Source organism: Triticum aestivum, chromosome 1D (assembly GCF_018294505.1).
Source record: "Triticum aestivum cultivar Chinese Spring chromosome 1D, IWGSC CS RefSeq v2.1, whole genome shotgun sequence".
Lineage (NCBI taxonomy): Eukaryota > Viridiplantae > Streptophyta > Magnoliopsida > Poales > Poaceae > Triticum > Triticum aestivum.
Window position 1 is genome coordinate 488,217,393 of NC_057796.1, and position 14,017 is coordinate 488,231,409.

The 14,017-nt window shown below is 49.5% G+C and overlaps 4 protein-coding genes and 1 long non-coding RNA gene across 5 annotated transcripts; 4 read left to right on the forward strand and 1 right to left on the reverse strand.

Moving 5' to 3' along the window:
- The first annotated feature begins 568 nt into the window (after positions 1-568).
- Positions 569-2,365, forward strand: LOC123178477 (AAA-ATPase At3g50940). Its single transcript, XM_044591458.1, has one exon. It carries the CDS (start codon positions 658-660, stop codon positions 2,182-2,184), a length of 1,527 nt encoding a protein of 508 aa, XP_044447393.1. The 5' UTR covers positions 569-657; the 3' UTR covers positions 2,185-2,365.
- A 1,239-nt stretch (positions 2,366-3,604) lies between these two features.
- LOC123161357 (AAA-ATPase At3g50940) lies at positions 3,605-5,778 on the forward strand. Its single transcript, XM_044579201.1, has 3 exons — positions 3,605-3,660; positions 3,752-4,895; positions 5,007-5,778. The coding sequence occupies exons 1-3, from the start codon at positions 3,605-3,607 to the stop codon at positions 5,550-5,552; spliced, it is 1,746 nt and encodes a 581-aa protein (XP_044435136.1). The 3' UTR covers positions 5,553-5,778.
- A 725-nt stretch (positions 5,779-6,503) lies between these two features.
- On the reverse strand, positions 6,504-10,640 carry LOC123183332 (uncharacterized). Its single transcript, XR_006492495.1, has 4 exons — positions 9,906-10,640; positions 8,717-9,083; positions 8,380-8,611; positions 6,504-6,723 (listed from the first exon to the last, which is right to left on the reverse strand). It is a non-coding gene; the product is annotated as an uncharacterized lncRNA (long non-coding RNA).
- Positions 7,573-9,702, forward strand: LOC123183331 (AAA-ATPase At3g50940). The gene is made up of 2 exons (XM_044596119.1): positions 7,573-8,637; positions 8,754-9,702. The coding sequence occupies exons 1-2, from the start codon at positions 7,663-7,665 to the stop codon at positions 9,342-9,344; spliced, it is 1,566 nt and encodes a 521-aa protein (XP_044452054.1). The 5' UTR covers positions 7,573-7,662; the 3' UTR covers positions 9,345-9,702.
- A 292-nt stretch (positions 10,641-10,932) lies between the features above and the next one.
- On the forward strand, positions 10,933-13,188 carry LOC123161367 (AAA-ATPase At3g50940). The gene is made up of 3 exons (XM_044579210.1): positions 10,933-10,949; positions 11,228-12,314; positions 12,440-13,188. Exons 1-3 carry the CDS (start codon positions 10,933-10,935, stop codon positions 12,974-12,976), a joined length of 1,641 nt encoding a protein of 546 aa, XP_044435145.1. The 3' UTR covers positions 12,977-13,188.
- The last annotated feature ends 829 nt before the right edge of the window (positions 13,189-14,017 follow it).

The following is a 14,017-nucleotide window of genomic DNA, read 5'->3' on the forward strand; positions in this document are numbered from 1 at the left end:
AGCAGTAGGCCAAAAGGAAGATATGGACACAGCACAGCACCTGCGTTTTCGGCTCTGTCATCTTCCCCGCGGCCGCGAGGGAGGAAAAAGTTACGCAATCCCGATCAAGAAACAAGCTTGGATGCCAAGGAAACAAGCACAGTACGTTACACACCGCTCGCTCGCTTTATGATGAATTCAGTAGGTTATTCAGATGCAAAATGCTCGTGAATTATCAAAGCACCAATTTTAATGCCTAAAAATATATTATATACTAATACTACAACCATAACATCAACAATCTACCTTTCTAGGTGGGATTAATTAATTGATGTGGAAGGAAGCCAGTCCAGATTTGCTTAGTGATGTTGATGCTACTAACATTTTCTAACAAAGACCTCTCTTCTTCTGTGTTAGGTGTGATTTGGAACCTGCAAGGAAGACCACGCCAAGTCCATTTCTTATTCCCTTTACTAAGATAAGAGGAAGAAACACCTCAATCTGTCAATCCCACCCACCCCGCACCCCAATCCATCTCGCCCATAAAAACACCACTCATCCCCAAACCTCAATTCATTCAACACACATCAGGAACAGAGAGGAAACAGAGCCCCCAACCCACCCCACCCTCACACAGAAAAGAACAAACATACAAGAGAGGAGGAGCAACAGGGAGCCATGGCGCCGTCCTACGATAAGACCATTGCCACTGCGGCCTCCCTCGCGGCATCCCTGATGCTCGTCCGCAGCCTCGCGAACGAGCTGCTGCCGTCCGAGCTGCGTGACGCGCTGTCTTCAGCCCTCGCCAGCCTCCGCTCGCGCATGACGTGGCAGCACACCATCGTCATCAAGGAGATCGAGGGCTGGTGCAGAAATTGTGTCTACGATGCCGTCAATGCCTACCTTGCCACGCGAACCAGCGCCAGCCTCTCCATGCAGCGCCTGCGCGTCAGCAGCGCCGGCGAATCTGAAAAGATGGTTGTCAGCATGGAGGCAGGCGAGGAGATGGCAGATGTGTATCAAGGAGCGGAGTTCAAGTGGTGCCTGGTCACTCGCGAGGTCAAGGGCGACTCGGACAGCGTTGGCGACGGGGCCCATGAGGTCAGGTCCTATGAGGTGAGCTTCCACAAGAGGCACAAGGAGAAGGCGCTCAAGGAGTACCTGCCCTTCATCGTCGCCGCCGCCAAGGCCATCAACCACCAGGAGCGGAGCCTCGACATCTACATGAACGAGCACGGCAACGAGTGGTCCTCCATCGTCCTCCAGCACCCCTCCACCTTCGACACGCTCGCCATGGACATGAAGCAGAAGCGGGCCATTGTCGATGACCTCGACAGGTTCACCAAGAGGAAGGACTACTACAGGAGGATCGGCAAGGCGTGGAAGCGCGGGTACCTCCTATATGGCCCTCCAGGTACCGGCAAGTCCAGCCTCATCGCCGCCATCGCCAACCACCTCAGGTTCGACATCTACGACCTCGAGCTCACTGGGGTCGACTCCAACTCCGACCTCAGGAAGCTTCTCGTCGGGATGACCAACCGGTCCATTCTCGTAGTTGAGGACATTGACTGCACCATCGAGCTGAAGCAGCGGGAGGAAGACGATGAGGAGCACTCCAAGTCCAACTCTGCAGCAAAGAAGAAGGCAGAAGACAAGGTAACATTGTCTGGGCTGCTCAATTTTGTTGATGGCTTGTGGTCGACGAGTGGGGAGGAAAGGATCATCATCTTCACAACCAACTACAAGGAGCGTCTCGACCCGGCACTCCTGCGGCCTGGCAGGATGGACATGCACATACACATGGGGTACTGCACCACGGAGGCCTTCCGGATCCTTGCCAACAACTACCATTCCGTCGACTACCATGCCACCTATCCAGAGATCGAGGCGCTGATCCAGGAGGTGACGGTGACGCCTGCAGAGGTCGCCGAGGTTCTGATGAGGAACGACGACACTGATGTTGCCCTCCATGATCTTGTCAAGCTCCTAGAGTTAAAGAAGAAAGAGGCCACTGAGATCAAGACTGAAAGTAAGCAGGCGGAGGAGCAGAAAGACGGCACTGAGAAGATCAATACTGAAAGTAAGCAGGCGGAAGAGAAGAAAGATGGCGATGAGATCAAGACTGAAAGTGTGCAGGTGGAGGAGAAAAAAGATGACAACGAGGTGGTGCTGAAGAATGAGTTGACAGAAAACGGAAGCGGCTAGGAGTGCAGAAGCTGATTGTGACCAGAGACTGAGCATAGTACTACGTAGATAGGTCCTACAGGAGATACATATGTTGTGATCATTTTGACAACTAACAACATTGCATTTTTTGGATTTGTTCGGCGCACTTGTATTTAACTTAAACACAGTGCTTCTAAATAATTGTGCAAGTGCTGTTACATATATGCAAATTTGACATCTTGCATAAGATATTGGCCAACAAAGCCATGATGATGAACAAACGAGGCATGTGGGTTGTGGCCCATACTTGTCCACCAGAACAGAACGATCTTCATCTTCACAGAACAAGATGGTGCTACTGATAAGGAATGATCGACACTCTACTTGATTAGCCAGATAGATAAAGTAGTATGAGTCGTAGTAATCTCATCACTAGCCCCAAGAGGATACGAGTAGCCAGCCACTGGAGTCAGGACGCATATAGTTGCGACGACATCACCTCGGTCCTCGGCGTACGTCGACCGGTCTTTGGTCAGAGCAGGCCGTGCGTGGAATTCCAGCATGCACGCGGAACTGAATGACCGTGGAATGAAGTTTGACAAACTAAAGCTAGGCGTAATGCATACATGATACAGCGCAGCACACGCACCGACCATAGCACAAGTGGCAGTAGTAAGGCGGCTAGCTAGAGAAAGAGTAGGCCGCAAGGAGGACGCACCTGCATATTTTCTTCTTCTGCTGCTGCTGGCTGCTGCTGCTCTCGAGAAGCCAAGTGAAAAAGCTTGGATGCCAAGAAAGCAAAGTAGCTTTCCACACGCGCTTTGCGAATCTGGCAAAAAGAGAACCCTGGCCAGGCAGCAGCACTTGTAATTGGCAAAAGAAAAAGAAAAGAATCAATGAGTGACTAGCTCAAAACATTGTCATTCGCAAGATGCAAGCGAGTGCTCGCTAATTTAGCCAAGAATCAATCAACCGAATGCTCTGCCAGGATGACAAATAATGAATAATGAATGAAATAATTAACCAATACATCTATATGTATGTATATATGCAAGTTGTGTAGCAATGTGATGTTACCTTTTGCTTTTGGTAAGGTTGAACAACATGCCTGGTCTATGCATTATTCAGACATCTTCCTTTCGTCAGCCAGTCAACCACGCACCCAGTGCACAACACGAATTTGGCCATCTACCGGGAACGAGTCGACAGAAAAAATAAAAAATAGCTCGGACACATGCTAATTACTCACTCTGTAAAGAAAGAAATATAAGAGCGTTTAAATCAAGTGATCAGTTGTAATTTAGCAAAACAACATGTTATAACTGCCAACTACAGACAAATTCCAGAAGATTTATGTACTACGTGTGTAAGCAAGTTGCCAAGTAATGCCAATGTGATGCTACAGTTTACTAAGTAGGGCCACATGATGCCACCATTTTGCTAAGCAACAGGCCATGCGATGCCTACCTTTTTGCTAAGCAAGGCCTCACTGGTGAAGACCAAGCCAAATCTCTTGTTCACCACCCACCCCACCCCAAGACATCACTCAGTCGGTTCACCACCCACCCCACCCCACCCCACACTCCTATAAAAAGCTTACCCCCAGCTCCCCACCCAATTCAACACACACCATTATTTCCTCACACCCCTGTTCCACATCAGGAACAGAGAGGAGGAAAACAGGAACAGAGAGGAGGAAGACAGCCCCCAACCAAACCAAGCACTCCATCCACCCCCTTCACACACACACAGAAAAAGAGTACAGGAAGGCCATGGCGCCGTCGTACGACAAGACCATCGCCACGGCAGCCTCGCTCGCGGCGTCCCTGATGCTCGTCCGCAGCCTCGCAAACGAGCTGCTGCCGTCCGAGGTGCGCGACGCGCTGTCCTCAGCCCTCGCCAGCCTCCGCTCGCGCATGACGTGGCAGCACACCATCGTCATCGAGGAGACCGAGGGCTGGTCCAGCAACCGCGTCTACAACGCCGTCAAGGCCTACCTGGCCACGCGCATCAACGCCAACATCAACATGCAGCGCCTGCGCGTCAGCAGCGGCGACGACGCTGAGAAGATGGTCGTCAGCATGGAGGCCGGGGAGGAGATGGCAGATTTGTACGAAGGAGCGGAGTTCAAGTGGTGCCTGGTCACCCGCGAGGTTAGTGGTGACCCGAACAACGGCGGCGGCGGGGCCCGGGAGATCAGGTCCTACGAGGTGAGCTTCCACAGGCGGCACAAGGAGAAGGCGCTTAAGGAGTACCTCCCGTTCATCGTCGCCACGGCCAAGGCCATCAAGGACCAGGAGAGGAGCCTTAGCATCTACATGAACGAGCGCTACGACGAGTGGTCCCCGATTGGCCTCCAGCACCCCTCCACCTTCGACACCCTTGCCATGGATCACAAGCAGAAACAGTCGATTGTCGACGACCTTAACAGGTTCATCAAGAGGAAGGACTACTACAGGAGGATCGGCAAGGCATGGAAGCGCGGGTACCTGCTGTACGGCCCTCCAGGTACCGGCAAGTCCAGCCTCATCGCCGCCATTGCCAACCACCTCAGGTTCGACATCTACGACCTCGAGCTCACCGGGGTCGACTCCAACTCCGACCTTAGGAGGCTTCTTGTCGGAATGACCAACCGGTCCATTCTCGTGGTTGAGGACATCGACTGCACCATCGAACTGAAGCAGCGGGAGGAAGAAGACGAGGAGCAATCCAAGTCCAGTTCTACAGAAAAGAAGAAGGCAGAAGACAAGGTAAACTTTGCAGTCAGAATAAATGCCTCTCTGCTTCTCCTTCAACTTTTGACAGCTTTCTTCCTTACCTATGCTGATAACAAACTAATTTGGTTGCTGTCTGCATAACAGGTCACACTGTCTGGGCTGCTCAATTTTGTCGATGGCTTGTGGTCGACAAGTGGGGAGGAAAGGATCATCATCTTCACGACCAACTACAAGGAGCGTCTTGACCCGGCACTTCTGCGGCCTGGCAGGATGGACATGCACATCCACATGGGGTACTGCACCACGGAGGCTTTCCGAATTCTTGCCAACAACTACCATTCCATCGACTACCATGCCACCTATACAGAGATCGAGAAGCTGATCGAGGAGGTGACGGTGACGCCTGCAGAGGTTGCCGAGGTCCTGATGAGGAACGACGACACTGATGTTGCGCTCCATGATCTTGTCAAGCTCCTAAAGTTAAAGAAGAAAGATGCCTCTGAGATCAAGACTGAAAGTAAGAAGACGGAGAAGAAAGATGCCACTGATGACATCAAGATTGAGGGTACGCAGGTGGATGGGAAGAAAGATGGTGGTGAGATCAAGACTGGAAGTGTGCAGGTGGAGGAGAAGAAAGATGACAAAGAGGTGGTGGTAAAGAATGTTCTTACAGAAAACGGAAGTAGTTAAGAGTGCGGAAGTTAACGGTGACGAAAGAGTGCGCTTACCATGTAGATAGATCCTACAGGAGATCCATTGCAGCATACATATGTTGTGATCATTTTGACAACTAAAAACATTGCATTTTTGTAGTTCGATGCATCTGTACTTTTTAACAGTGTGTTTCTAAATAATTTGTAAGTACAGTTGCAACAAGTTACATATATGCAACGTAGACGTTCTGCCTAAGATATTAGCCAACAGAGCCATGTGACCCGACACACAGCCACCCCTTGCTGAATGCGGAGGAGGAAAGACACAGGCATAATCACTTGATGCAGAGGCTGGGTGTAATCCTCCTTTTCAAAAAAAAAAAAATTTACCAGCTAGACTACAAGATGATGGAGAACAAGCTAGAATATATTTTTCTGGGACTAGAATTGATGTGCCTGTGAAAACAAAGAACACCGTTGTAGATACCCAACTAATTGGTAGTGCTTAGCCAGAGACTGGTTGCAGGACGGACATAAACCCAATAATATAAACTTGATGACATGCAGAAAATTAGCATATAGTGCTCTTAGATTATCCCCCTAGCTATGAAGTGAATTGAGCAGACTAATATGAGGAAAATGGAAGTATTCTCTTGGAATATAGGAACTGACTGACGTTCACTACGAACCATCGGGTGACGCAAAAAAGAAGAAGAAAAAAACACGTGCTCCGATCTGGACGGTCGACACGATGGTAACGTAATTTCATCGTCACTTTCTCCAGAGACACCAGTAGCCATCCATCCAGCCACTGGAGTCATCCATGAGGCATATATTTGGCACTTATTGTTTCAGTTACACGACGTGGATGGGCTAGCGTGGAATGGGAAGTAGTAATTGACAAACAAAAGCATAGCAACGGAGTGGAAAGTAATGACATGCAAAAATCACAGCACTACATACAAGAAAATGACAGGTAGTAGAAGGAGTAGGCAGCAAGGATGATATATGCAACAGCACCTGCGTTTTCTGTCATGTTGTGTCTCGTGTCTCGTCCACCCTCCATCCAGGAAGGAGCACAGCATCCTCTGCTTCTTTCGAGAAAACTGAATACACTGCAGGAAAAAGACTTGCGCGACACAACTTGAATGCCAAGGAAGCAGAGTACATAGCACACACCACTCGCTGTACGACTTCCCGCGGTCCATCTGAAAAGAATCCACGGAAAAAAATATCACATTCAGTAGGTGATTCAGATGCAAATGCTCGTTAACTACCAAAGAACCAATTGATGCCTCAGAGCATATACCACTAGCCTAGTGCACTCGGAATAGTAAGTGCCAGTTTCAGAGTGCATCAACAATCTACCGTGTATGCACACAAGGGGAATTAATTAATATGGAAGGAAGCTACTCCAGTTGCTTAGTGATGTGATGCTACTCTGCTACCTTTTCCAGTACCCACGCATACGGCAGCCAACACGCATTGACGGTGGAACGGAATGTAGTAATCACAAACAAAGGCACAGTTCCGTAGGCAAAAGTAGCAGTAGAAGAAATAGGCAGCAGCTGAATTTTCAGCTGTGTCTACCTCAGCAACTTTAAGTGATTCAGATGCAAATGCTCATTAACTAGCAAAGAATCATCTTTTTTCAAAAAAAGAGAGAAAAGTATCAATTTATGCTTCAAAATATGTACTACTACACTCCCAGAACACCACATGGTTGGTAATTACAGGCTGCATGAATAATCTGGGGGAATTAATTAGTGTCCAAGGAAGCTAATTGCTTATTAGTGATGTGGCGCTACTACCTTTTTCTAACCCCTCGGCCTCGCTGCAAAGTGCGATTGGAACCTGGAAGACCATTTCTTATTATTCATTCACACCTCTTCCTTTCATAGGAAGAAACACAAGTCAGTCAGTCAGTCAACCCCACCCCACACTCCACTCCATCCATTGTTGCCTATAAAAGCACCACTCATCCCCTCAGCTCATTCAACACACTCTTCCACACCAGGAACACGGAAGAACAGCCTCATTTCCCCACACCACTCTCCCACATCAACAACAGACAGAACCAGAGCCCCCAACCCACCCACCCACCGTAACACAAGGAAAAACAGAGCGTAAGAGACCTTAAGAGAGGCATGGCGCCGTCCTACGACAAGACCATCGCCACGGCGGCCTCCCTCGCGGCGTCCCTCATGCTCGTCCGCAGCCTCGCGAGCGAGCTGCTGCCGGCCGAGGTGCGCGGGGCCCTCTCCGCGGCGATCGCCGGCCTCCGCTCGCGCATGACATGGCAGCACACCATCGTCATCGAGGAGACCGAGGGCTGGTCCAGCAACCGCGTCTACAACGCCGTCAAGGCCTACCTGGCCACGCGCATCAACGCCAATATCAACATGCAGCGCCTGCGCGTCAGCAGCGCCGGCGAACCTGAGAAGATGGTCGTCAGCATGGAGGCGGGCGAGGAGATGACAGATGTGTATCAAGGAGCGGAGTTCAAGTGGTGCCTGGTCACCCGCGAGGTCAGTGGCGACCCGAACAACGGCGGTGTCGGTGCCCGGGAGATCAGGTCCTACGAGGTGAGCTTCAACAAGAGGCACAAGGAGAAGGCCCTGAAAGAGTATCTCCCATTCATCGTCACCACGGCTAAGGCCATCAAGGACCAGGAGAGGAGCCTCAGCATCTACATGAACGAACGCTACGACGAGTGGTCCCCAATTGACCTCCAACATCCCTCCACGTTTGACACGCTAGCCATGGACCAGAAGCAGAAGCAGTCAATTGTCGACGACCTCGACAGGTTCATCAAGAGGAAAGAGTACTACAGGAAGATCGGCAAGGCGTGGAAGCGCGGGTACCTGTTGTACGGCCCGCCGGGCACCGGCAAGTCCAGCCTCATCGCCGCCATTGCCAACCACCTCAGGTTTGACATTTACGACCTCGAGCTGACCGGGGTCAATTCCAACTCGGACCTCAGGAGGCTTCTCGTCGGGATGACCAACCGGTCCATTCTCGTTGTTGAGGACATCGACTGCACCATTGAACTGGAGCAGCGGGAGGAAGATGACGAGGAGGATTCCAAATCCAATTCTACAGAAAAGAAGGCACAAGACAAGGTAAACTTTGCAGTCAGAATGAACACCTTATGAGAAACCTCTCTGCTTCTCCTTATTATTCGACAGCTTTCTTTCTTACCATATGCTGATGACAATTTTGGTTGTTGTCTGCACAGGTCACATTGTCTGGGCTGCTCAATTTTGTAGATGGCTTGTGGTCGACAAGTGGGGAGGAAAGGATCCTCATCTTCACGACCAATTACAAGGAGCGTCTCGACCCAGCACTTCTGCGGCCTGGCAGGATGGACATGCACATCCACATGGGGTACTGCACCACAGAGGCCTTACAGATCCTTGCCAATAACTACCATTCCATTGACTACCATGTCACCTATCCTGAGATTGAGGCGTTGATCGAGGAGGTCACGGTGACGCCTGCAGAGGTCGCCGAGGTTCTGATGAGGAGCGATGACACTGATGTTGCCCTCCATGATCTTGTCGAGCTCCTGAAATTGAAGAAGAAAGATGCCATTGAGATCAAGACTGGAAGTAAGCAGGCGGAGGAGAATAAAGACGCCAATGAGATCAAGACCGGAAGTAAGCAGGCAGAGGAGAAAGACACCAATGAGATCAAGACAGAAAATATGGAAGTGGACGGGAAGAAATATGGCAATGAGATCAAGACTGAAAGTGTGCAGGTAGAGGAGAAGAAAGATGACAAAGAAGCGGTGGTGAAGAATGAGCTCACAGAAAACGGAAGCGGCTAGGAGTGCGGAAGCTGACGGTGACCAGCGACTACGCGTACCCTGTACATAGGTCCTAAAATAAAGGAGACCCATTGGAACGTATGTTGATCATTTTGACAACTAATAGGAGTAGTGAGGCACACCAGGGCTTGAGACAGTGTGCTTCTAAATAATTTTGTAAGTACTGTTGCAGAAAGTTACATATATGCACCTTAACATCTTGCATAAGATATTGCCCAACAGAGCTATGCGACGCAGAGATTACGGAGAGAACAAGCCAGGATAAAATTTGAGATTGCTAGAACTGATATGCCAGAGTAAACAAAGAACACCGTTGCATATACCCAACTAGTCGGTAGTGCTTAGCCAGAGACTGGCTGCAGGATGGACAAACCCAACGATTTTCTTGATGACATGCAGAATATTAGCATATCACATTATCCCCCAAGGCCCAAGCTGTGTGGTGGAAGGAGCAGAGTAATCTGAGCAAAAAGGAAGTATTCTCTTGGAATATACTAACTGACTGACATTCACGACGATCCATCGGTTGATGCAAAAAGAAAAAAAAACACGTGCACCGACCTGGACGGTCGACACGATGGTAACGCAATCTCATCATCACTTTCTCCAGACACCAGTAGTCATCGATTTGGCACCTATTGTTTCAGTTGCACGACGTGGACGGGTCTTGGTCCGTGCGCGTCAGCTGGCATGGAACGGAAAGCAATGACAAACAAAAGCGTAATAGCACGGAGTGGAAAGTAATGACAAGCAAAATCATGGCGCCATATCAAGAATGGACAGCACAGGAAACGGTACACACAGCAGAAAATGACAGGTGGGAGAAGGAGTAGGCGGCAAGGATGATGATATGCACAGCACCTGCATTTTCTGTTGTGTTGTGTCCAGTCTACGTCCACCTTCCTTCCAGAAAACTTTCCAGGAAAACTGAATAATACTTTCCAGGAAAACCTGCGCCGCACAAGCATCTCTGTATCTTCTTCCCTGGCGAAAAAGCGCAATCCCACAGAAGAAACCAACTTGGATGCCAAGGAAGCGGAGTTCATGGCACACACCGCTCGCTTTACGACTTCCCGCGGTCGATCTGAAACGAATCCACGGAAAAACACTAAATTCAGTAGGTGATTCAGATGCAAAATGCACATCCATTAGGAAATGATCAGTTGATGCCTCGGAATATATACTACTACTACTACACTCCGAATGGTAAGTGCCAGTGTTCAGACTGCATTAATAATCTACCATATGCACAGAACGGTGATTAATTAATGCTGAAGGAAGTTACTCGGTTGCTTAGTGATGTGATGCTACCAGTACCTTTTCCAGCAATCACGCGGACGGCATCCAACGCGCAGTGACAAACAAAGGCACAGTACCATATATATAAAGGTAGCAGTAGAAGAAATAGGCAGCAAGTATGATGCATGCACACAGCAACTGAATTTCGGCTGTGTCTACCTCAGCAAGTTTACGTGATTCAGATGCAAATGCTCATTAACTAACAAAGAATTAAAAAACAATGAAAAAGAGCAAAGAATCAATTGATGCTTCCAAATATATACTACTCCTATACTCCCCAGAACAGCACATGGTTAGTAGGCGCCGGTAATTACAGGATGCATGATTAATCTGCCTTAAGCAGGAGATTCCCTTCCGGGGAAATAATTAGTGTCCAAGGAAGCTAGTTGCTGATTAGTCATGTGACCTCTCTCTCTCTCTCTCTCTCTCTCTCTCTCTCTGCCAAGTCCATTAATTATTCACACCTCTTCCTTTCAGAGGAAGACGCCACACACACCTCTGCCAAGTCGGTCAGTCAACCCCACCCACCCCACACTCCAATCCAATCCATCGCCTATAAAAACCACCACTCATCCCACCCCCAGATCCCCATCTCATTCAACACACCACTGTTCCACATCAAGAACATACAGAACCAGAGCCCCAAACCCACCCACCCTCACACAACAAAAAAGCAGAGCTTCAAGAGCCATGGCACCGTCCTACGACAAGACCATCGCCACGGCGGCCTCGCTGGCGGCCTCCCTGATGCTCGTCCGCAGCCTGGCGAGCGAGCTGCTGCCGTCCGAGGTGCGCGACGCGCTCTCCGCAGCCCTCAACAGCCTGCGCTCCCGCATGACGTGGCAGCACACCATCGTCATCGAGGAGACGGAGGGGTGGTCGGGCAACCGCGTCTACGGCGCCGTCAAGGCCTACCTCGCCACGCGCATCAACGCCAACATCGACATGCAGCGCCTACGCGTCAGCAGCACCGAGGAGGACGCCAAGAAGATGGTCGTTAGCATGGAGGCGGGGGAGGAGATGGTGGATTTGTACGAGGGGGTCGAGTTCAGGTGGTTCCTCGTGACCCGGGAGGTGAAGGGGGACCTGAACAACGGCGGCGGCGGGGCACGGGAGATCAGGTCATATGAGGTGCGCTTCCACAAGAGGCACAAGGAGAAGGCCCTGAAAGAGTACCTCCCGTTCATCGTCGCCACCGCCAAGGCCATCAAGGACCAGGAGAGGAGCCTCAGCATCTACATGAACGAGTACGGCGACGAGTGGTCCCCCATCGACCTCCAGCACCCCTCCACGTTCGACACCCTCGCCATGGACCAGAAGCAGAAACAGTCAATTGTGGACGACCTCGACCGGTTCATCAAGAGGAAGGACTACTACAGGAGGATTGGCAAGGCGTGGAAGCGCGGGTACCTGCTGTACGGCCCGCCGGGCACCGGCAAGTCCAGCCTCATCGCCGCCATCGCCAACCACCTCAGGTTCAACATTTACGACCTCGAGCTCACCGGGGTCGACTCCAACTCCGACCTCAGGAGGCTTCTCGTCGGGATGACCAACCGGTCCATTCTCGTGGTCGAGGACATCGACTGCACCATCGAACTGAAGCAGCGCGAGGAAGATGACAAGGAGCATGCCAAGTCCAATTCTACAGAAAAGAAGAAGGCAGAAGACAAGGTAAACTTTGATGTCAGAATGAATACCTTATATGTATACATAAACGTCTCTGCTTCTCCTCAATTTTCAACAGCTTTCTTTCTTACCTATGCTGATGACAATTTTGTGGCTGCCTGCACACACAGGTCACATTGTCTGGGCTGCTCAATTTTGTAGATGGCTTGTGGTCGACAAGTGGGGAGGAAAGGATCCTCATCTTCACGACCAATTACAAGGAGCGTCTCGACCCAGCACTTCTGCGGCCTGGCAGGATGGACATGCACATCCACATGGGGTACTGCACCACAGAGGCCTTCCGGATCCTTGCCAATAACTACCATTCCATTGACTACCATGTCACCTATCCGGAGATCGAGGCGCTGATCGAGGAGGTGACGGTGACGCCTGCAGAGGTCGCCGAGGTTCTGATGAGGAACGACAACACTGATGTTGCGCTCCATGATCTTGTCGAGCTCCTGAAGTTAAAGAAGAAAGATGCCATTGAGATCGAAGGTAAGCAGGCAGAGGAGAAGAAAGACGCCAATGAGATCAAGACCCAGAGTATGCAGGTGGACGAGAAGAAAATTGTTGATGAGATCAAGACTGAAAGTGTGCAGGTGGAGAAGAAAGATGACAAAAAGGTAGTGGTGAAGAATGATTTCACAGAAAACGGAAGCGGCTAGGAGTGCGGAAGCTGACGGTGACCAGAGACTCTGCGTACCCTGTAGATAGGTCCTACAGGAGATCCATTGGAACATCTGTCGATCATTTTGACAACTACAAATATTCCCTTTTTTAGTAGTTCAACACACCTGTACTTAACAGTGTGCTTCTAAATAACTTTGTAAGTACTGTCGCAACAAGTTACATATATGCAACTTGACATCTTACATAAGATCCGACGTCTTGCCATGTCACCCTACACACAGCCAACCCTCAGACACAAGCAGAGGCTGCATAGTTACCTGCTTGTGACCATGAGATGATGGAGAGAACAAGCCAGGATAAAATTTGGGACTAGAATTAATATGCCAGACCCAACTAGTTAGTAGTGCTTAGCAAAAATTGGTTGCAGGATGGATACACCCAATAATGTTCTTGATGACTGCAGAAAATTAGCTTACAGTGCCCTTGCATTATCCCCCAGCTATGAAGTGAATAGAGCAGAGTAATATGAGCACATATATGTAAAGATAACTTACATGCCAATACATAAACAGCTGAGTTAGATTGCCAGATTAGATCATAAGCTGCCAACACAAAAGTATAGCTCATAAGCTGCAACTACTCAAACAAGATTAGATCTTCATAATTCTGAGAAAAGATGGGCGGTGATACCAGAAACCAGGACAAGTTGCAGCATTTAAGCTAAGTTGGCCGAGTGTAGTGTTATTTGTCTCCATTCTTAAGACAAGATCCTTCCAAGTATCCCTGAACAAGACATCAGAAAGATAGTATTAACCACAGCGAGTGGAAAACCTCTTGTGGAACAAAATTTAAAGACAAACTTCAAGATAACGAAACATGCAGTTACATATAGAAAGATGAGCTGGCAAAATTACCCTTGGGAAATTGGTGACGTAATTAAGCGCCCAGCGGAGCACAAGTAGTGCAGCAACAACTACAAAAAGGGAAACCAGATCTTGTATGTAAAGGTATAAAAGCAGCAAACGGGCATACAAAAGAGAAACTGCAAGAGATCAGAATCATAAAGGAAACATTAA

Coding starts and splice junctions, on each gene's coding strand:
- LOC123178477 (XM_044591458.1), top strand. CDS start 658: ATGGCGCCGTCCTACGATAAGACCATTGCCACTGCGGCCTCCCTCGCG.
- LOC123161357 (XM_044579201.1), top strand. CDS start 3,605: ATGCCTACCTTTTTGCTAAGCAAGGCCTCACTGGTGAAGACCAAGCCA. Junction 3,661..3,751: donor AAGACCAAGCCAAATCTCTT/GTTCACCACCCA, acceptor GCTTACCCCCAG/CTCCCCACCCAATTCAACAC. Junction 4,896..5,006: donor AGAAGAAGGCAGAAGACAAG/GTAAACTTTGCA, acceptor TCTGCATAACAG/GTCACACTGTCTGGGCTGCT.
- LOC123183331 (XM_044596119.1), top strand. CDS start 7,663: ATGGCGCCGTCCTACGACAAGACCATCGCCACGGCGGCCTCCCTCGCG. Junction 8,638..8,753: donor AAAAGAAGGCACAAGACAAG/GTAAACTTTGCA, acceptor TTGTCTGCACAG/GTCACATTGTCTGGGCTGCT.
- LOC123161367 (XM_044579210.1), top strand. Junction 12,315..12,439: donor AGAAGAAGGCAGAAGACAAG/GTAAACTTTGAT, acceptor CTGCACACACAG/GTCACATTGTCTGGGCTGCT.